Below are 23,817 nucleotides of genomic sequence, written 5' to 3' on the forward strand. Positions count from 1 at the left end.
AGTCTCAAGTCTCTTACAGACTGGTAAAGGTTTTCTTATATACAGTAATTTCCCTATATTTGGCTTCATCCATCTTGCCCTCAACCCTGAACAGTTTCCCAGTTTTTGTTGATGAAAAGCATGCACTCAACATGATGCTACCACCATCATGCTTCAACATGAGAATGGTTTCTCAAGGTGATGAACAGTGTGGGTTGCTGCCAAACTTTGTGCCAAGAAAAAGTTTCCAAGTTTACAAAGAGTCTCCAACACACCATGTTACAAACTCCAAACAGGATTTCATATTGTGTTTTTTCCCCCCTCAAATAATGACTTTTTCATAAAGCTAAGCTTTGTGGTGTGTCCTGTACTTGTGATGTCCAATGAACAGTTTATCCCATCTGAATTCTGGATCTCCCCAGCTCCTTCAGAGTTATTATTGCCTCTTGGTTGCTGCTCTGACTAATATACTCCTTAACCCATCACTGACTTTTAGTGGAAGGCCTGGTTGTGTCCCATATTCTTTCCATTATTAATACTTATGCAGATTTGGTCTAACTGTCATGACCTTCTCTGTCTCTAGACCTTATTTCAAGAAAGTAGTGCATGACATTTGGCAATGTTATATACGTGAAGAATGCTAAAAGGTTGGCTTAACAACCTGGGAGGCTTAGAACAGACCTGTTAGGAAGAAGGCGGGTGTTGTTGAGTGTGGAGTATTACAACTGAAAGACTCTACAAGCTTATAAAAGAATATACAAAGTGGTTGGAGGCCGTGCTAAAGGATGGGCAAGCAAGTTGGAAAAGAATTATATCACATTTAGTATTTCTGTCACTTTGGATAATGGAAGGAACATCTGGAAGGACAGTCTGTCAATGTAATCTCTTTGTTTTCTTCATTTTGTTCTAAAGCCATGCAAAATTTGTACTCCATATAAACTTTTTAATCGGGATTATTCAAATCCGCATTCTTTTAGCAAGTGTTTTATCTGTATATCTATATCTAGTAGATCAGTTCACTGCATCTTTCCTGTCGCAGGAACACTAATTTTGATTACCAGTCTCTCAAGTGCACTTTACTGAGAGAAGCAAATGCTGCTTTGTAAATTAACGGCCAGAGCAGCAGCCAATCACAGCGCTCGCGCCTCTTGTCTCTCAGTCACTATTGGTCACTGGACTCGGCTGCTCGCGAGCAGCTTTTGGTTTCCTGTCGGCGCGAGCAGGTGTCCAGATCAACGGGCGGAACGTGACGTCACACCGGGGGTTACCAGCAGCGAGTTTGGAGAAAGAGAAGCTTTGAGAAAACTCAGTGTGGAAGACAATGCGGGGAAAAAAAGAAACGGCTTGGAGATGAGTTTTCCCAACACGAGGCTCGCATGCAGTCTTATCACACAGGGGAAGATGTAATATGATGATTTGATAGGCGGAAAATTCCTGACGCAGAAGCAGAGCTGATAACAGGGCGCATACTCTGACCGCGATATCTCAGACTACATCGGTGCTACACAATAACTGATGAGATATTGTGGGGAATGTGAATAGATTAAACCCGTGACAACAATCTGTTCTTTACACAGAGAAGCGTAGGAGCCACGAAGAAGCCTGAAGTGTAGTACGGTAAGCTCGCGCATCGTTCCCTTTGTACTTCTGTCACTGGATGCTGGGCCGAAACACGGATTTTACAGTCTTATTATATCACCTCACTCTCCGTCTGAGCAGGACGTTTTCATATCAGTGAACTGTCCTGTCGACTTCCGTCACTTTTGGCTTTCATTCATTCATTTATGATAAGCGGTATAATCTAATATATGACAGGCGGTATAATGTTGCCATGCACACAAAGGGAGTGAAGAAAGACAACAGCCTGTAATTGTGTGACGAGTTTGTCCTGGGCGGTCGTCTGGAAATTTTCACTTCGTACCTCAAACACTGAGGCACACTTAGCTGTCATAATGTTTTCTTTAGTCTCTTTTTTGTAGCCCTTGAACTGATATATAACCTACTTATCTTACAGAAGAGATGCTCAAAACCCATGTTGTTATATTTCTGCTGCAGCACAGGTCCATCACTGAAACAGCAGCAGTCACTGAGCCACAGCAGTGTACATTATTTATGAAGTTGGAGGACTGGAATGCAGAACTGGAAAGTGTGTGTGTGTGTGTGTGTGTGTGTGTGTGAGAGAGAGAGAGAGAGAGAGAGAGAGAGTGGAGAGGGGTCTTTAGACTGTTGTATAATTAAAAGTGTGTTCTTGAATGTGATATATTGACACACACAAGCATTTTACCAGAATCAACCCTTTTATATAACTAAACTTTAGAGTCTAGCAGTCTCTGTCACTTAGGAGTTTCTATGACCAGAGAGCACCAGGTGAGGATCTATATTAAAGTTCATTCAGTCATCTTCAGTAACCGTGATATCCTGGTCAGGGTGAATCCAGAGCATATCCCAGGAACACTAGACACAAGACAGGAGAATGTGCTCTGGATGTACCCTCCGTTGGGAAACACTTTGAGCTGCATTTTATGATGAAAGGTGCTATATAAATAAAGTTGTTATTATTATTATTATTATTATTATTATTATTATTATTATGGGATGCTAGTCCATCACAGCATTCCATGTGCTCGCACGCACACACACACACACACACACACACACACATTTACACCTAGGGATGATTTACAGTAGTATAGCCTACCTGCATGTTTTGGACTGTGGGAGGACAGAGGAAACATACAAACACGGGAAGAACATTCAAAACGCCACACAGTATCATGAGTTCTTGATCAAACTAGGGACCCTGGACCTCTGAGGCAGAAATGCTATACACACTGTCGGCCAGTATCAAAGTTGCAGTTTGTTTTTAGATCTAGATTAATCACATTAGAGATATCCTGGGGGGAAAAATTATATTGCTGTGCAACTGATCTTGCTAGGTTTTTAAAAAAAATTTATTTCAGGTTACTGTTTACTTTATCAGGGCCCAGATATTAGTTTTGCCCTCAGCTGGAACATGGCTCCTCAGCTTTAAAAATCAAAAAAACAAATGAAGGATAGGTTGTTTCAACAGAGAGGGTTGGGGTCAGGTAGATGAAGGCTTTTCAGTTGTTTCACTGCAATTGCACTTCATCTTACACATCTTACAGTTTTAAAAACTGCTACTTTAAAACAGGAAACACACCTTTTAGGGTTGTATTACCTTTAGGTTCTTTCGTATCAGAAAAATGGAGCGTTGTCTGGAGTAACTTTTTCGTTATATCCAATTGTACTGACAGATGATCAAGTTTATCTGTCAAGATTAGATTTTTCTTATTAGAAAACAATAAAATAAGATTTACTTCCAAAATTTTGTATAAAAACTATTATAAGGAGGATTCTTTGATGACATTTAGGCTGCTGTATGAAGCAAATATCAGATTCCAATTAATGTCCCAGAGCTGTTAATGCTAGTTATCGTTAGTTACATTGCAACATTGAAGTAACAGCATCGAATTATATTCAACTTGATGTCATGTAAATCTCCTTCAATTTGTTTACAAAAGCTACAGTGTGAAGAATTTTTTTTTTGTTTAAAATGAAGAAAAAAAAAAAGATTGAGTTAGAGGAGAAAAATATACCAGACTGTGTTACTCCCATTTATTTACACTGTTATATGCTCTCTTTCTCTCTTTCCACTGATTGGCTTCTGACTCCTGCCAATTAAAATGGAGTCAGACTTCTTTCATGCCTGAAGCTACACAGTGTTTAGAAAACGCTACACACTGTAAGTTCAGCAATGTTGTTTCTTGGTTGTTTTTCAATTGACCTCCAAGATGTGACCTGACTGGCAAGCTAATAAAAAAAGTGAATGCTGATGCTCAAAACCATGGGAGGCAGTGCTTTTTTATACATGACCACATTCTGACTTATAGGATTGCAAGAACACGTGTGATTAGCGAAGGAACAGATAATGAGTTCATAGCCTATGAGCAATACACAGAGTTTCAATATGATGTGTTATTTAGTCACCTGAAAAGAGTTTCAATATGATGTCTCATTTATGAATGTTACAATTTCTGACAAACTTCAAAAATGGGCAGCCTTCTGTTTGAGTATAACTGGTTGTGTTTGATTCAACCTTTCTCTCTCTTTCTCTCAGCAGTGAATGCACGGAAACTTTGACAGATTACTGCAAGCATGCAGCTGAAAAGCCAATGCAGAGCCCAAGATGGTATGTAGAAGCTCTTAGATTACACCATGATCATCTTCAGTTCATGATCAATTCAGTATCAGACAGAAACCAGCTTCAGCTCAGCATCTAGTGTGAGGCTAATGTGCAGCTGCAACAGTATAAGCAATCCAGAGCTTCTGCAAGAGTTTAACTCAATTTGAGTGAGAGGTGGAGGGGCTTTTGGAATAAGAGCTCACAGCCCGGGAGAAACTGTGTGCTATACATGTGTATTAGGCCACATCAGGCTGTGGGGTGTTTCTATGGAAATACTTACCCTGTACCAAGACAGTGTTGCATTCTACCTACTGCTTTTTGCTTTAATATGGCTATGTGCATTGAAACACTCCCTCATTTTTGGACTTCACTCAGAGTAGAAATCAGTCCAGCAGATGCTAATTAAAGATGACTGTAATGATCAACAGTTTTGGCTTCATACTCGAATCTCTTTATAAATACATTTAACAGCTCCTTGCCATCCATTGCAGCAGTATTAGAGCAAATTAGAGCATTTGGTCAAATAGGTGCATGATTTAAGTAATTCCACTTAGTTAATATTTAGTGTTAAAAATACTTTATTTAAAACTGAGTCAAATTAGTTTTGAACTCTGTAACAAATCCTTGTATAGAATTTAGTACACTTGAATGTCCCTTTCACACATTTGCTTCAGTTGACAAAAAAAGGCCATTAAAACGGCCAAATCAAATGTATTCAAAAATGTAATCCTAACACAATGTTCATTATCACGTCTTATTAACTAACATATGACATTTATTCAGTTAGTGTGGTCCTCTTTTTGGACATGTCCTTAAGTTTTCCTCTTTCCTCAGCCTCCCTCAGGCAGCACCATGCAACTCCTCTGTGAACAATGGCCAGGTGGAGCTCTTTTGCATTCAGATATGGCTTTGACCTGGGCAGTTACTTCCATGACCTTCGACCCCTGGGCACGGGTGCATCTGGCCTGGTGTTGTCTGCCATTGATAGACGAAGTGGGCAACAAGTGGCAATTAAGAAGCTGGCACTGCGTGATGCCATGAGCATTAAACATGCATTGCGTGAAGTAAAAATCACATGCCGTCTCCAGCATGAGAACATAGTAAGGGTGTATGAGGCACTGGGCCCATGTGGCCAGACTTTACCCCAGAACCTAGCCCAAGTCACAGAGATCTACATCGTGCAAGAGCTTATGGAGACAGATCTGGCCCGGATATTGGAGCAGGGCCCATTGCCTGTGGCCCATGCCACTTTGCTTTTTTACCAGCTTCTGCGAGGCCTCAAGTTCATCCACTCAGCCAATGTGCTGCACCGTGACCTGAAGCCAGCCAACATCTTCATAAACACTGAGCAGATGCTGCTAAAGATAGGAGACTTTGGCTTGGCACGTATTGTTGACCCACACTACTCACACAAGGTAAAACAATAATCTTCAGATTTTAGAATGTACTGCAAAACACAGCTAGATTTATGGGCATGAAGTGAACTAACATGCAGGGGTGGTGCTAAGGGATGACCACAATGGCTACTCCAGAGCTGACAGGTAGTTGTCTAATTTGAATTTTACAGAAAAAACTTTGTGACACATATGATCATACGATTCCAGGCATTGTTCCAGCACAACCTTGACCAGGATAAAATGCTTACTAAAGATGACTGAATGTATTGTATGCTATTATTAAAAACTATTAACACTACAAACATTACAATTGGTTCAAACTATTTTACAAAAGTTTCAAACTATTCTCATTAAGTCTTGTTTTGCTTTGGTGTGACCACTACTAATGTCTTAAAAATGATGCCATATATCCAATCAGCTCTAATGTTATTCTGGGGGTGAGCTGTACAAAAATTGTCCTCTGATGAATACATCTCAGAAACTGCTTCACTTTCAGTCTCTTAGATTTTAAGGCAAGTGACACCCGATCCTTGTCTTGCCACTTTCCTTTCTCAAAATCAGAGTCTGCCCTCATGTGGGTGCAATTATAGCTTATTTTCACACTTTCTGATGAAACAGATTCCCACTGTGAATCCACTACAATGATTCCCTCTAGTTTTCAAGTTAAAGTGGCTTAAGACAGGATGAATAGATCTGTGTTTAGCTACAAGCTTTGACATTCTAAAATCTATGTCTCTACAATAAGTTTATGGTGGACTGATACTCTCTATGTACTACATTTTAAAAACTTACTGACAAAATTATGACGTCAGGATTAGGGCTGTGAAAGATTAATGTAGTTTCTCCCACCAACATTGTCCTGCTTTACTGTAATATTTGCAGGCTGTATAAGACCAAAATGAATAGAGACTTCCGTGAGATGAGCCAAGTGAGAGTCAACTATTGCTACAGGAGGAAAGGAAAGGTGCTAGGTTCCAATTGGAAAGGATCACAGTGCAAGCTCAATATGAAACCAGTCCTTGTTCTACACAGATTGAATGAACAATAAAGCTTTTGTGAGTAATAACTGAGTCAGTCTGAAGTAGGGTGACATGTCCGAACCCCTGCTGTTTTCCAAAATTAGTCTATTGGCCACCAAGGACTCATATTTCATACTATCACGATGCCATGTTCTTTTGTGAATGACTCTGGAAAGGGTGACACATAGCTTTATTATGGACAAATGGCACCTGGTTACGAGTGAGGGTGAAATGAAAACATTAAACATGTCAAAGATTAGCAACTATATATTTTTCCCCTCGAGGAATCCATACACTCATTAAGCACTCGAACACTTGCACTGAACAAAATGGAGATTATGTAGAAAAATTATACACTTTTGTGACACCAATTTGCAATAAGCACTGCAGCAACAACAGCAAAAAAAATCTGATTACCCATGGCTACTTACCTTTATAGAAACAAATGCCATTGTTTTGGTTGCCCGGAAGCCTAACTGAATAGGCTAAAAAGTGGTAACCAACGTGACATAATAATGTATGGCCAGCTAGTTAAGGCTAGCAGGAGAGGAATACTATGACAGCTTTGCACTGCACTTTATTTGTTCAGGTTCCTCAGTATTTACACCTTCCTGCATGCTTCTGATTCTGGAAAGATTGCATGTCATCCATGCATGCTAATTTTTTTTGCTAGTAAATATCATTCACCTATTAACCAGATGTGCATCGGCTGAATTGTGTAGTGCCATAGACTGCGGAATTAAGTACAATTAGTGGGTACTATACTTCTCTAGTTATACTGTAGTAGTGATGTGTGGCACACCACTGTAAAGTGCATAATTTTAAATAAAGCTACATACTAAATGAAAACCTTTCATCTGTAAATGTCAAATAGAAATAGGGTCACCCCAACCCCCTGTGCTTTTTTTTTTTTTTTTTTTTGGTTATTGACCATACTTGTCTGTTAGTTATCTAGGAATAAAAATGAATAGCCCAGACATAAACTTTGTTAGTCCTGGGCAACTGAGCAACTAATTAATGATTTGTCCACTCCTCAGAGAGATATTTCTTGTACGATATGTAGCATCAAATAATTTACCTTGCTAAATAATTTTATAATGGTAAGTGCTTTTTGTAAAATGGTTGGTCAGTATTTGTTCTTTCATTTTGTAATGCTTGTTTTGTTTTTTTACACTGCAGTGGTTGCAGATTTAATTGATTTGTGTGTCAATTGAAGGGCTTTAGCTGTTAGGTAGGGCACAGGGGTATTCAGAATGGCCAGGGTACGTGAATGGCATCTCTGTCTGTGTCCCCATCACGACCCACCTCACTCTGAGGAATCTGCCTGGTACGATCTCGTCAATGATTCATCACCTCCTCTCAAGAGAAGCTGGGAGGTGGAAAAGAAAAGATGGGGGTCTGTTAGAGGCCATGTGGCTACGTCAGCTGTTTCTCATTAAAGATTGAAGACATGCTGGGTCATTTATTCTTCTGGAAAGCATGGGGCTGTAGTGGAGGCATTCTGGCAGAAGCAAGAAGTGTTTTGTGTCTTAAGCTTATGAGAGTTCCTGTAAGCAGTGCAGTTCCTGTAATCACTGATTTGCAGATATTTTAGATTTCTGTATACCAGTACAGCTAACACAGTTGGGGGGAAATGGCATAAATAAAAACTACATAAAATGTTATGTAAAATTCCACTCCAAAGTTGATTATTTTCTTATGATAGCACTTTCCAGACTGTTTTATGCCTCATATACCACAGCAGTCTCCCAGCAATTAAATTTTTCTCATTAATGTCATGTCATAGTTTTTGTTAGTTTAGTTTATATAATTTCATGTATTGGAACACCAGTGATCGTACTTACTGTTACAAAGCAACGACACCCGAGAGTCCTTCCACAAACGTTAAATAAACATTTCCAAACAGAAAATTTCAACATATCAATGATTAGGCCTACATGTAGGGTTTTGTTCAGGATCACTATGACTAAGGTTGCCTGACTGATGAGATGACGCTTGTTTTTGACATGAATGAAGCCTGATGTATTTCAGAGACAAAAAGTAAGTGGTGCACCATTGTTTTTGGACATGGAGAATCTCTTATGTGTCACCATAAGCTGCCCATATGTTTTGCCAGTAGGTAGCAGCAGTGTCTTTTATGTGTGCAAACAGGGCTACCTCTCAGAAGGAATGGTGACTAAATGGTATCGCTCCCCTCGTCTGCTGCTCTCTCCGAACAACTACACCAAGGCCATCGACATGTGGGCCGCAGGTTGCATACTGGCTGAGATGCTAACAGGCCGAATGCTTTTCGCAGGTTAGAGCTGTAAAATATGTGCAATTAGATAAGCGTTGGCATCAAATTGATGCCCATTATGTGATATAACAGACTGCACTGAGATTTAAAACTAAAAACACAATATATAAATGATATTCTCTTATCTTATTAAAGCTCATCTTTTAATGTTGTTCGCCAGGACATGGTAGCAAGAAATGCATTACGATATGAAAACCTGTGTAAACCATATACACTCACCTTCTACTTAAATAGGAACACCTGTACACCTACAGTTATCCAATCAGTCAATTATATGGCAGCAGCACAGTGCATAAAATCATGCAGATGCAGGTCAAGAGCTTCAGTTACTGTTGACATCAAACATCAGAATGGGGAAAAAGTCTTATCTTGTGATTTTAACTGTGGCATGGTTGTTGCTGCCAGACAGGCTGGTTTGAGTATTTCAGACACTGCTGATATCCTGGGAATTTCACATACAACAGTGTTTATAAGAGTTTATACAGAATGGTGCAAAAAAACAAAAAACATTGAGTGAGTGACAGTTCTGTGAGTGGAAACGCTTTGTTGATACGAGAGGTCGGAGGAAAATGGCCAGATTAGTTCGAGCTGCCAAGAAGGATATAGTAACTCATCTAAGCATTCTTTACAAACGTGGTGAGCGGAAAAGCATCTCAGCATGCACAAAACATCAAACCTTGTGTTAGATGGGCTACAGAAAACCACATTGTGTTCCACTCCTGTCACAGGCTCACCCAAACTGGACAGTAGAGGGTTTAAAAAAAAAAAAAAATATCACCTGGTCTTTTTCCAGTCTTCAGCTGTCCAGTTTCGATGAGCCTGTGCCCATAATAACTTCAGATTCTTGTTCTTGGCTGACAGGAGTGGAATCTGATGTGGTATTCTGCTGTTGTAGCTCATCCACCTCAAGGTTTGATGTGCTGTGCATTTTGAGATGCTTTTCTGTTCACCATGGTTGTAAATGGTGCTTACTTGCGTTACTATAGACTTTCTGTCAGCTCAAATCAACCTGGCGATTCACTTCTGATCGCGCTCATCAACAGGTGTTCCATCCTGCAGACCCTCCACTCACCGGATGTTTTTTGTTTTTCGCACCATTCTGTGTGAATTCTGTGTAAATTCTAGACTCATATATGTGAAAATCTCAGGAGATCAGCCGATACCAGACCACGTGGTACCAACATCCATTCCTTGATCGAAGTCACAGCTGATTTTTGATGTGAACATTATCTGAAGCTCTTGACCTGTATTGGCAGGATTTATTTCATGTGCCACATGATTGGCTGGTTAGATGTGCAAGAATGTGCAGGTGTTCCTAATAAAGTGGATGGTGTGTGTATAGCTTTTACCAAATAAGGCTACCAAAGCAATTACCTACCATAAGAGTCAGGGAGACATTTTATAAAGCTAAGCTTCCTTGAAGGGGCTTTGCCTAACATCCCCCAAATACAACCCCTGGCAAAAATTTGGAATCACCACACTTAGAGGATGCTCACTCAGCTTTTTTACTTTGTAGCAAATAAACAAATTACAGATATGAAACAAAACAATTTTTGTTTAATACCCGAACATTCTTTCTTTGTGAAATATACCTCAAACAAATGAAATTAAATTAGTTTAATTAATGGCATATTTTTCCCCAGATCAAATTGAGGGAAAAAATGTGCAATCACTCATTGATGAAGGAAAAAAACATGGAATTACCTTGTAATTTTCATTTCTAAAACGAATACCAACAATAAAAACCAGTCTAAAAATGCTAATTATTCTGCAGTTAAAAGAGAGTACATACAGACCTTAACCTTGGACTTTTTTGAAAGGAAACATGGATCCAGCAAGAGTGTTGTCACTTGAAACAATGGAAAGGATTATAAAACTCCTTCAAGAAGGAAATCCAATAGGAAGTGTGACAAAAGATGTTGGTTGTTCTGAGTGAGCTGTATCTAAAATTTTATTGCAAGTATAAACAACATGGGAAGGTTATAAAAGGAAAACATGCGGGCAGACAAAGGAAGACTTTAAACGTCAGGACAGAAAACTCAAAGCGATATGCCTTGAAAATAGAAAATGCACAACAAAACAAATGAAAAACAAATGGGCGGAAACAAGAGTCAGCGTCCGTGACAGAACTGTTAGAAATCGGCCGAATGAAATGGGATTTTCATATAGAAAAGCCAAATGAAAGCCAACACCTAAACAGAGGAAAACAAGGTTACAGTGGGCTAAAGAGAAGCAATGATGGACTGTGGATTATTGGATGAAAGTAATATTTGGTGATGAATCATGAATCTGCATTGGCCAAGGAGATGATGCTGGTACTTTTGTCTGGTGCTGTTTAATGAAACATACAAAGATGTCTGCCTGAAGAAAATAGTCAAATTTCCCTAATCATTTATGATATTGGGTTACATGTCAGCTAAAGGACCAGGGGAGACCTCAACAGTCAATGCACAGATGTACACTGAAATTTTAGACACTTTTCTCATTCCATCTATAGAAAATAGGTTAGTTGATGATGAAGTCATTTTTCAGGATGATAGAGCAAAGAGTGGTAAAGCTTTTCTTCAGGAAAGGCAGTTCAACTCAATGACATGGCCAGCAAACAACATGGATCTTAATCCGACTGAAAATTTATGGTGGAAATTGGTCCATGACAAGGCTCCATCCTGCAAATCTGATCTGTCAACCATTATTTGAGAAAGTTTGAAACAGCTTGATGGAGAATATTGTTTTCTATTAGTGAGGTCCATGCCTCAAAGAATTCAGGCTGTCATAAAAAGCCAGAGGAGGAGCAACAAAGTACTAATTGTGATATTTTTTTCCTCAATATTGAGTGATTCCATAATTTTTCCTCTATCTGATCTGGGAAAAAATATGGCATTAATTAAAACAATTTAATTGAATTTGTTTGAAGGATGTTTCACAAAGTCAGAATGTTCAGCTAGTAAAAAACCAAAAAATTGGTTTGGGTCATATCTGTGATTTGTTCATTTGTTACAAAGTAAAAAAGCTGGGTGAACATCCTCTAAGTGTGGTGATTCAATCATTTAGCCAGAGGGTGTATATGAAATGTATTATATTTTGGAAAAATCCCTATAACAGAAAAATTCAGTTTTGGGATAGGCATAACTACTCTATATGACCAAAATTATGTGGGCACCTGACCATCATATGTGACCCATATATGCCATTCCAAAACCATGGTCATTAACAAAGTTGGTCCCCTCTTCGCTGGTATAATAATCTCCACTCTTCTGGGAAGGCTTTCTACTAGAGTTTGGAGCATGGCTGTAGGGATTGGTGCTCATTCAGACACAAGATTATTGGGGAGGTCAGCCACTAATGTCAAGTGAGAAAGCCTCACTTGAGATCAGGGCTCAAGCCACTCGAGTTCTTCTACTCCAGCCTTGGCAAACCATGTCTTTATGGTTTCCAGTGAAGGGAAATATTAATGCTACAGTATACAAAACAAAATGGTTTTGAACACAATTGTGTTTTTCAAACTTTGTGGCAAGTTTGGGGATATGAATGTGATGGTCAAGTGTCCACATACGTTTGGCATAGTGTATGTTCAGGAAAATGCATCTCTGTACTTTTCTATTTTTAAAAGTAAGACAACCACTGTCTAACATCAGAATGCTATGCTCTAGGTGCACATGAGCTGGAGCAGATGCAGCTAATTCTGGACACTGTGCCAGTGCTTAGGGAGGAGGACCAGCAGGAGCTGATGAGGGTCATGCCGTCCTATGTCAACCACAACTGGGAGGTCAGGAGATCGCTACAAGAGCTGCTTCCTGAGGTGGAGTATGAAGGTGAGAGAGAATCATGACTGAAAATAACAAGCAAAAGAATGATCCAGTAAAATTATTTGTACCGTATTTAAACCAGCATCAGTGATTCTTCTTTTCCATTCCACCTCTCAGCCATAGACTTCCTGGAGAAGATCTTGACCTTTAACCCAGTGGACCGGCTGACAGCAGAAGCAGCTCTGTCTCACTCATTTCTCAGACAATATTCCTGTCCTCAGGATGAGCCTGTGTCCCTCCAGCCCTTCCGCATAGAGGATGAGCTGGAGGACAGTCTGGTGAGCGAACAAGGCCACTGGGACAGGTACAGTACCCACATCCTTCTCTTGTTTTTGCATTTTAACAGCCTCCAATACAGTGTGCTCCCTGAAAAGGTCCCAATTTAAGCTTTTGCAGACCTAGGTAGCTGTTGTGGTGAATTAAGTGAGGCTTGTTTTTTTTTATGTATTTCACTGCCTTACACATATACTGACGCTTGAGTGTTCTTGAGTCATTTTAAAAATGAATTTCAGTAAATTTGGCATTATTAAAAAAAGCAAAATATTCTAGTTAGAATTTCATTATGTGCACTGAATGTGACACCTTTGTGTTGCATTGTCTTCCAGTGAAAGAGACAGTTACAGAGTTACAATGTTCATGTAAAATATAGGCTGTTTTGATTTTGTTTTAAAATCTAATTATTTCTACATTTTACATCTCCTAGAGAAAACAAGCAACTTTTAATAAATCAGTGAATAAGAGAACACACTATGGAACATATACAGTCATATGAAAAAATTAATGGAAAGTAATTTTTATTTTTATTTATTTATTTATTTATTTATTTACATATTTGGAAAAGCAAACATATCATCCTCTTTGAAACAGTGTCTATTAATAAAGGTGATACACTACCAAATGACACATAAAATTGACATTTTGTTGTCATTTTCATAATTTAAATGAACAAAAAACAGATCAGTCACCTAGAAAAGTAAGTACAGCCCTGCATTTATCACACTTTTAAATCCATAAAATTAGAATGAGGTGTTCAAGATTGGGTGCCAGTGATTATAACCTGCTTAGGGACTGCAGGTGGAAGATTATTGAGGTGTGTGGTGTCTAAAGAGTTTTATAAGGATGCCTATGAGTCTGACAAGGGATTTAAAATTCAAATTCAGCCCAAGAGCAAACCTCTGATGTAAAAACAAGTCTCCAAGAACCCCAAAATTTAATCACAGGATCTGCTAGTAAGTCTTGCAACTGATGGTGTCAAAGTGCATGCTTCTACAATCAGAAAGAGACAAATTTGACCTGCATGGGAGGCGTGCCAGGAAGAAGCCTTTACAAGACTACAGTTTGCCAATGAGCATATAAGCAAAGACCAGGCCTTTCAGAATAGATAAGAGTTGTTTGGCCATAGTAACAGCAGACATGTTTGGCGTAGACCAAACACAGCTTTTCAGGAGAAGCACTTCATACCAATTGTGAAGCACTGTTGTGGGAATGTTACGGTTTGGGGTTGCTTTGCTGCCTCAGGGACTGGACAGATTGCATTCATTGATTCGACTATGAATTCTGCATCATATCAAAGAGTGCTTGAAGATAATGTGAAGGACATCTGTCCAAAAGTTGAAGTTGAACTGAAACTGGACCTTTCAACAGTATAATGATCAAGGAATGGCTCAAAAAGAAGAAATGGAGGGTTATGGAATGGCCTAATCAAAGCCCAGATTTGAATCCCACTGAAATGTTGTGGTTGGATTTGAAACTGGCAGCACATGCAAGAAAACTCTCAAACATCTTGCACCTGAAAGAATATTGCATGGAAGAGTGGTCAAAAATTCCAGCACGCTGATGTCAGAGACTGGTGGACAATTATACAAAATGCCTACAAGAAGTTATTTTTGCTAAAGGAGACAATACTAAATCTTACAATATCTTTTTCTATAGAAGAATCTCACATCTAATGATATTTCTGTTGAATAAATGATTGAAAAAAATATTTTTCCTTGTGGTTTTGTTCAAGTATATTAACATTATTAATAGGCATTGTTTCATAGATGATCAAATGTTTGCTTGTCCAAATATTTTTTTTAAAAAAGCCAACAATTGCCAGAGGGTGTACTTGTTTTTTCACATGACTGTATTTAGTATTCCTGATGGTCAAATATTCACTCTAGCCCTAAATAAGATTACTAAAAGACAGCATGCAGTAACAATATTTATTATGCAGTAAAATTAAGCCAAGATTACAACAGAGAGAAATCAAGTCAAATGACTTTAGGGCTCTGTGACATAAAGGGCTGGTTAAATATAGCTGCTCATAAATTATTCTCTTAATTAAATCTCTCACAATATCATACTGTCCTTGCTGCAGCCAGATGGCATGATGTAAGGTGAAGGCCAATATTTACTGCTTAGAGAATAAGCAGGTGGAGGTTAATCAGGTTGGGTCTACAATGTTTCTCAAAGAAAGATGTCTAAAGGCCATGATTAGGTTTTAACTTAGAAGGACAGACAAAGACCAAAGTAGAACTTTAGTAGTTTGAGATCCAAGTGACTTGTCAGAAGCATATAATTCATTAAGCTCATTCTGAATGTCTAACAGTACTAAATGAAGAGAAGTGGACTTAATTAAGACAATTAACACAAGATTAAATATAATTATTTGTTTCTGAGGTATATTTAATGAACTTACTTTTTAACTGCTTTTTCTTTGTTTTAAACTTGATAGGGGGAAGGTTTCAGATTTTATTTAAAAAAAAACAAAAAAACAAAAAAAAAAACAGAACCCAGTGTTTTCAGATATTAAAAATTCAGAATCCTAAATATAAATCCCAGAAATTCAAATGTCAAAAATACAGATTTAATGTAAATTAGGTCAAAAGTGAATCATCCCGGTGCTTTCAGAGTGTTCAGGCATATAGTCAATAATAGTTCCCTGTGCTGGGGGGGGTTTCCTCCGGGTACTCCAGTTTCCTCCCCAGTCCAAAGACATGCATGGTAGGCTGATTGGCATGTCTAAAGTGTCCATAGTGTACGAATGGGTATGTGAGTGTGTATGTGATTGTGCCTTGCGATGGATTGGCACCCTATCCAGGGTGTACCCCACCTTGTGCCCGATGCTCCCTGGGATAGGCTCCAGGTTCTCCGTGACCTTGAAAAGGATAAGCAGTACAGAGGATGGATGGATTTGTAAAATTCTGAAAGCTTTCACCTAGCAAGTTTAAGCAGTACACTGAATACAGAAAAAAAAATTTGAGTTAATGTGACTACAATCATGTATAGAATTCAAATATACAAAATCCATATTCAAATACTTTTTTTCTGCTTCCAAACTCTGTAAAGAGTTGTAGTGCATTCAGAGGTGTGTCTGTATTTAGCTGTGCTAAAGTGAAAAAATAGGTTGTCTAATAAATGGCCAAACAGCAACTGTAACATTTTCTCCAAAACTGTAGACCTCTAAAGTTATTGTCGTGGATTTCGCTGGCCTACAATAGCCAACAAAGACAAAAAACGACAGCCATCACTTATTAACCTAAACATTTTACCAAAGTGGCCTATGTTATGTAGATACAGGATCGGGAGTATTTAATCCATTCTTATATCAAAATATTCAAAACGCTCCTCAGTAACAAAATGTCTTCCAGATGCCTTTAACCTAAATCCAATTAGTCATTCAGACTCACTAGATTTCTAGATTAACTAATAACCTTCTCTCCGTTCGTGCAGTCTTTCATCAGATCTGTGCTGGAAGCAGCAGGAGCAGTGTGGCTGCATACAGAGTGTGTCAGAAATGGGAGAGACTGAGGAGGATGAGGTCCAGAGAGATCCTCGAGCCAATTCCTCTGCCCACATTGAGGAAGCTCTGGTGGATCCTGGTAAGCACTCTCACAGCAGCTCGGCAGAGCGCTTTCTTGAGCAGTCGCACTCGTCTTTGGACAGGCTCTGCGGCCACTATATGGAACTGGACTGTGGGCGGTCCTGTGACTACAAAGTGGGTTCTCCTTCATATTTGGATAAAATAGCATGGAGGGATGGAAAGCCCCAACACTATTCTGAGCCAAAGCTGATTCTGGACTTGTCTCATTGGAAGCGCAACACTCTCCCATCTCCCAAAGAGGGGGATGCTGAGCAGCTACATGCTGAGGAACCTGCTGATTTATTCCAGGAGATTTCACGCTGGGCAGCAAGCACACAACTGGGTCTTCACTCTCCCGGTTCACCTCAGGAGCCACCAGCCTCACCAGGGTCACCCCCTTTACCCATTTCTCCTACTCTGCTTCCTCACTCACTCGCACAAACGCAGGCACCTTCTCTACTGTACACTTCCAACGTTCTTCCGCATGGCAGGAGAAGTCCAGCTTCTTTCTTTTCCTCTCCTCCCCCCCTGTTGCCTTCCTCTCCCTCCTCCCCTACTCCAGGTTCATTAACCCCTTTTCAGGACAATAACGAAGTCTCGCCAATAGCTAGCAGAGAGGAACATTCTCACTTTGACCTGGATGTGTTCATCTCACAAGTAAAACGTGAGAGCAGTGTTACTTCTATGCAGGGTAACATTAGCTGTACCTCTAGGATTTCAGAGCACAAACCTTACAGAACTCAAAATTCAACTCCAGATGAGGTCAAATCTCAAAGCTTTCACGAAGAACAATGGTAGAACTAGTGGAGAGTTGAGAAGACTTACCTAGAACTGGGTGACTGAATACCTGATGACTTAGTGCTGCTCTTGCAAGGTTGCGTAGTTTAATTTATGTTTGACATATAATATATAAAATTTTTGTCTGATTTTATCGGTTTCCAACGGATCCTAAACTGTGGTCATATCTCAGAGGAAAAATTCAAAAGGGGAGAAAAAATTGTGATATTTTGCCATTCTCCCTAGGACTAAATATCTTACAAATCAGTGCAAGGTCATACTGCAGAATCCTCAAACAGATGTTAGATCGAACAAGTTTTCATTTTGTGCTCAATTTGGAGCCATTTATGCAGAAATCCATAGAGTTCCAAAGTGTACACAAAACTTTATGTATAACAGAAACATTACTGAATGTAGTTTTACGGTTCTTCCAACAGTATTTAAATGCAGAAGAAATGGACTGTTTTTTAAATGGCAATTCATGCACTCGGCATAGGAGCTGCTTTTTATACAACTGTAATCTCCACCTTTGCAATAGTAGACAGTAATGGTATGCTTGATTACTGTTTCCAAAGCTTTCACCTAATAAACTTATTCCTTGTAATATACAAATTGTTTTTGTACTTGTCTTATTTTAGTTCTAGGCTCCTTTTCCCTATTATTTTCAATTAAACAGTCCATAATCTGGCTTCATTAAACTGTTGATGCTGGAGCTGCAGGTAGAGTTGCTACCTGACAGCTACAGGGTTGATTGCCTAAGCTCAGGTTATCACCTGCATACAGTTTTGCATGTTCTCCCCATGTCCTTCAGGTTCTCTGGTTTCAACCCATCTCTCTCAAAAAAAAATCTTGCCAGAAGGTGGATTGCAGACTCCATATTGCCCCTAGGTGCGAATGAATGTGTGAATATGTGTGAACAGTGCCCTGTGATTGACTGGTGTCCCATCCAGTGTGTATTCCTGCCTCACACTTGCCAGGACAGGCTTGTAAATCCATCGTTATCCTTGACCAGCACAAAGTGGTTACTGAAGATCAACGAATGAGCGGGAACTTACACAAACCCGTAAAAGTTGCGGCACAGGGTAAATGAAACATATGCACATTGGTGTTATTCTTTGTCATTTTAATTCCCATAATTTAATTAATTCAAAATGCAGACAACTCTCACAAAAATTCCAAAAAGAAATAGAAACTGCAATACAGTACATATGCAGATAAGGGTAGTATTTTAGGTCTATGGCCCTGTTTTAAGAGGGTACTAGACAGTTTACAGCATGGCAGCACAGGGAAAACACGCAGCAGGCATCAGCAGGGGAGCAGGCTACATTCGCTCTAGGTTTCAATGCGAATGAGAAGACAAAAAAGAAATGCAATCAGTACACCCACTAAAGGAGAATGCTGATATGATGCCAAGCAAAACTGGAAAGTTATCTACATAGTTAACTGGATGGTTACGTTGCAAATCGTCCAATTTCTCATATATGATACTGTACACCGAATTCATATTAGGTTCATAAAGATAAGGGCTAAATCAATTCAGAGATTTAATGAGTTATCCATAAAGCTTTATGAAATACAGCAATTGGCACTTGTCCTAAATGAAGGACGTTTACAATAGTTAAATGCTACCATCCTGTGGCCACACATGCTACTGCATCCCCAAAGTAACATGGGTCACATGAGGTTTGACTGCTCACGCGGTAATATCTTAACAATAGAAAGAGGACAAGTGCTGAAAATGACATCATCTGCTGCTTGTAAAAGAAATTAGTCAAAGACGGCCTTGTCTAAACAATGGTATCACTACTTCTGTTCAAGTACGTTGCTAAAAATCATCTTTAGCATTGTTGAGTTTGAACAATAAGCCACCACACTTATAAACAGAATTCTGGTGATAACGGGCATGTGGAATCTCTCCAAGACCATTTTAAAAAGTATATTAAACCCTTACCTGAATGATACTGTTACATACTGCATTAATGAGAGAACTTTCTATTAGTACATACTGTATTTAGATCCATTTCTCAATATAACAAATTTCTACTAGGTCTCATTTTAGCCCAGTTCTCTCTCCAAAATTCAGCACTCAAGGTAAAACTCAGATATGTAGAAAAATATAGTTTGAATGAAATTTATATATCTAATGATTTTTTTTTATTCACACCCACCTTTAGTTTTATTTGTTTGTTTTTTTTTAACTGCAGTGTAAAAGCAACAAATGATCATAATTCACACTGCTACAAACTAAAACATGAAATGACATGAGACACCTCACACTATTCCTGTATATCTTATACATTATTTTGTAGTAAATAGTATGTCATTTTTAGGCAACATAATGAGTTATTTCTACCTATGTGTGATAATGTAAACACCACAGTACTGACGTTACTGTATTCGGCAAACAGTAAAGCACAATATTACAAGGCAAATGGGCACCGAAGCATAGATTTGTTCATGATGAAAGATATAAACAAACAAACAAACAAACAAACAAACAAAAAAGTATAATACACTCACGAGGAAAAATAAAGTTAACACTTTGCATTGGTTCAAAGCCACATTCTGTAGGTAGAGCATTAAGGTGTTATTCAGACCAGCACCAAACACTTATGACCATCATATTTTGTAAATGAGTAACTAGTAACCTGACACTGACCTCATATGGCCAGATTCTCGACAGGCTGTGGATTAAATTGAGTGACACTATAATGAATGAGAGTCATCATATTTTCTCACCAGTAGTTGGGTCTATCCTTACTCGATTTCTAACACTGCCTTTCCCAAACAGTATGCACAAATGCTGGTGTGTATATAGGTGTGCGTGTGTGTGCATATTTGCGTATGTACTGTTAAAGATTTTGGCTGTCTGCACACTTAGGCATTATCTTGGCATTTTTGTTGGGCTCTATTGGCATGCCTTGTTACAGTGAATATAAATACTGTATACAGATACTTTGTGTTTGGCTTTTCAAATAACGAATGAGAGACTAAAGACAAAATGATTTAATGCCTTTAAGTCTAACTGGGAATACATAAAATCGGAGTTATTCTTTGTTAAAATATTTACCAAAGATTAACTCCGATTTTATGTATTCCCAGTTATATTTATACACACATTTTATATATATATATATATATATATATATATATATATATATATATATATATATATATATATATATATATAATTTTTAAAAAATGTGGGTATGTGTATTATATATATATATATATATAATTAATGAAAACACCTAAAGTGCCTAAACTTACAGTATTTTTTCTTCTCCTATTCTAGTGATTTATTAATGAAATGTGATTAATTATCAAGAGAGTGGTATATTTTGGTGTGCATCAGTCTTCGCCTTTTACAAATTACTGTCCAGGAATTGATTCTTAGCTCAAATTTGAAATCCAATATAAAAATAACTGGGCTGGATTAAAAGCTTATCTAAAGCATATCTAAAAATCATATAAAATGCTGTTTTAGTGTTGCAGCTCTTGATTTGTTAGAAATCTTAAGTCCTTGATGCATTTATTTTTCTTTAGTAATCTTCAGTAGCTTGTGACTGCTCTGTCCAAGCTGTCTAGAGATTTTATAAATAAAAGAGCTTATCCAAAGTCTATTGCGGAATATATCTACAGAAGAAATGTTAGCATTACTGTTAAAAGTAAAGATAGCGTTTTGTTGTTTACGTTATATTTTTAAAAACTTTTATGAAAAATAATCTGAATAAATATGATTAGGCGTTTTTGTTTTTTTTAACCCAACAATGACAATTATATCAGATTTATAGTGTTTTACTCCATCCATCCCTATATTTTGACTCACTAGCTTTATTTAAATGGCAGAGACTTGAGGTATGGTGAATAACACAATATTTACATGTAGTTGAGTTTAGGGACCCTAAATCAATCAAAGTTCCAAGAGATACAGCAGTTATTGCAGTGCAGACCTTGTACGGCCTCCAATGTTTAACAGTTTACCAACATTTACATCACCAGTTTTTCCATTTGAGTGGACATAGTATATTGCAGCTGTTATATCATCATACAGTGTATATTTCATATTAAATAAAGCCCCATATAGCCATTTAGCGAAGTAGGTCAATGAAGCTTTGTGCTTTCAAAATTATGCTAAATTGTGCTATACGGTGCTTTATGAAACACCTTCTTGTCATATCTCAGTATGGTGTGTACTAATTGAAGAATGAATGCATCTCTGTGTGTGCGCGTGTGTGTATATACTGTATATATTTATATATAAGTTCATATGTGCTGATCTGAGCTTTTGCCCATGTAGTCACACCTTTGAGGATGATTAGCAAATTTTGTTGGCATGATTACTTTTTTTATGAGAAACTCTTGTGTTACTGCTTCATTGTGTTACGGATGAAACATGAGACCTACAGTGTTCAGTAACATTACAACAGCTAAAACAGGAAGAAAAAAAAAGAAGAAGATACATTTGTAAAGATAACAAAGGACAGTTAATCAGAAGATTCTAGATGCATCCCAGTCAGCTTTTGAGCACCCTCTCTATGGCCATTCCCCCCATTAACTATTTTTCAATCTGTCCTTTCATCTTACCATCTCCTGGTCTATAAATTTTTTTTCCCCTCGCCTTCCCAACCACCTTACTACAATTCTCTCTATCTCTGCCCTCATACGAAAGGCATGATGCCGTAGATGAGCAGGGCCATGACAGCGGCGCTGAACAGGCCTGCTACAGGAACCGTGACGAACCAAGCCAGGAAAATGTTCCGGAAGAGATGCCAATCTACGGCCTTCCGTGAACGCAGCCAGCCAACAGCCACCACTGAACCCACCTGCACACACACACACACACACACACACACACACGATCAGCAGCAGCACTGAACACAAATCATACGCTCAAAATATTGCTATATTGCAGGGGAATCTAGGTTAGTAAAATGACTAAATTGGGCCAATTTATGGAACTACTTCACAGGGATGTTTACTATCTGTGTTACTGCAATGTAGTGGAGCAGAAAAAGAGAGAACTCCTTTATACGTTAATTTATACATGTTTATTTCTATTTAATCACGAAATATATCCAGATACGTTTCAGAGCCCTTTCTTTCCTGACCCTTTGTTTTCTCTCTCTAGTTCAGCAGGAACATCGGGGAAGTGTAATGAAGACAGAGTGAGGAGGAACATCTCCATACATGCTGCAAGTGTCAGGTTCCTGATAGAATCCTGAGCTGCTAGTCGAGGAAGCGATCTGCCTGTTCTTATACGGTCACTGTAACCTAAGCTGCCTGGCAGCGGGAAGGGTGGCGGGCAGGGGGGGGCTAGTAGGTTGAGGGGACTAAATCTGGAGTTAAGTCAAACAACAGAAAGTCAACAACAGGCAGGACGTTCATCATTATAGACACTGCAGGATAAATGTGATTTAAGGGGAACTTATCTGATGCTCTCAGGCTGAAAGAGTTCAATAGGCATGAATACATGGTGGAGCCTCGATTTATGAGTTTAAATTTACAGAGGCATATTACTGGCTTAATCATTGATAAAGTACATGTCACTGGCACATAATGTTATGGAAATGTAACCCTCAGGCTTCTTACAAGTGCAGGTTAGTTCCTTTTTATACCACAGTGCTGCTGATTTCTGAAATCTGATTGGTCAGAAGGTGTTAGTGTTCTAAAACAGCAAACAGATCTGACAGCGGTGAGGGGTTTATATTAATGCGTTCATCCTAATGTTATTGTTTCTAGAACAACTCCTCAATCATAGGGATTTGGCAGACAACCTACATAAGTCTAATAATAAACTGGCTATTTAAAAAAAAAAAGAAAAAAAAATTATTTAACAAAGTAAAATGTCTAATTGTTGATATGGTGTAATGAGATATTTATTTAGAGTCTTCAGAACTTTGTGCTTTCCAGTAAGTTATGAACTTTAATAAAGAGGAAGATGTTTATACGGGATGACTGTTTATAACTGCTATAATGCGAGTGATAACAAGAACTAACTTGTCTTGAAGACTCAAAAACAACATTAAATGTAATTATGTAAATTATATCTGGTTAAAAATGTATGACGTGTTGTTCATTAATAAATTGGAAATTGTAATCGTTGGCAAATCGCTGTGGTATAAGTAGAGGAGAACACTTTGGGACATGCTGTTATGGACAGAGAATCCTCTCTGGGCTGTATCGCACCAACCCACTGTGGAATGTTTTCCTAGAACAGCACATCCCATCATGTTTTATTCCTTATTAAATAGTGGATAAATCTGTAGCTATTCATCACCACTAATGGAGTCATACTGCCATTCTGGGGGCTTTGAGTAGTCAGGAACTGTACATGCTATTCATTCATGAAAGGTCAGGTCATTCTGATAAGGTTCCACAAACAGCCAAGCATCTGCATGTGGAGTCTCCATTCAGACCTGCCAAAATCTTGATGGTTCCTAGTACTGTGAGGGGAAAATGGCATAACGACAGCCTCAGCTCTGCCACAAGAGT

The 23,817-nt window shown here is 38.5% G+C and overlaps 2 protein-coding genes across 5 annotated transcripts in view; one reads left to right on the top strand and one right to left on the bottom strand.

Annotated features, from left to right (window-relative positions):
* Positions 1-983: 983 nt before the first annotated feature.
* On the top strand, positions 984-18,961 carry mapk4 (mitogen-activated protein kinase 4). Of its 3 annotated transcripts, none has more exons than XM_017467714.3 (7): positions 1,006-1,596; positions 4,118-4,189; positions 5,018-5,598; positions 8,751-8,895; positions 12,546-12,707; positions 12,819-13,005; positions 16,416-18,961. In XM_017467714.3, the coding sequence occupies exons 3-7, from the start codon at positions 5,056-5,058 to the stop codon at positions 17,341-17,343; spliced, it is 1,965 nt and encodes a 654-aa protein (XP_017323203.1). In that variant the 5' UTR covers positions 1,006-1,596; positions 4,118-4,189; positions 5,018-5,055; the 3' UTR covers positions 17,344-18,961. The 3 variants fall into 3 exon arrangements, with proteins under 3 accessions (XP_053536273.1, XP_017323203.1, XP_017323204.1); XM_017467715.3 differs by having other exon boundaries at positions 4,121-4,189; XM_053680298.1 differs by lacking the exons at positions 12,546-12,707; positions 12,819-13,005; positions 16,416-18,961 and having other exon boundaries at positions 984-1,596; positions 8,751-8,900.
* Positions 18,429-23,817, bottom strand: part of slc20a2 (solute carrier family 20 member 2) — a 37,919-nt gene continuing 32,530 nt past the window's right edge. For both annotated transcript variants that reach the window (XM_017467713.3, XM_017467712.3), the window contains one exon: positions 18,429-22,148. In XM_017467713.3, coding sequence (XP_017323202.1) covers positions 22,100-22,148 — 49 coding nt within the window. In that variant the 3' untranslated portion in view covers positions 18,429-22,099. The remainder of the gene's footprint in view (positions 22,149-23,817) is intronic.

Source organism: Ictalurus punctatus, chromosome 5 (assembly GCF_001660625.3).
Source record: "Ictalurus punctatus breed USDA103 chromosome 5, Coco_2.0, whole genome shotgun sequence".
NCBI lineage: Eukaryota > Metazoa > Chordata > Actinopteri > Siluriformes > Ictaluridae > Ictalurus > Ictalurus punctatus.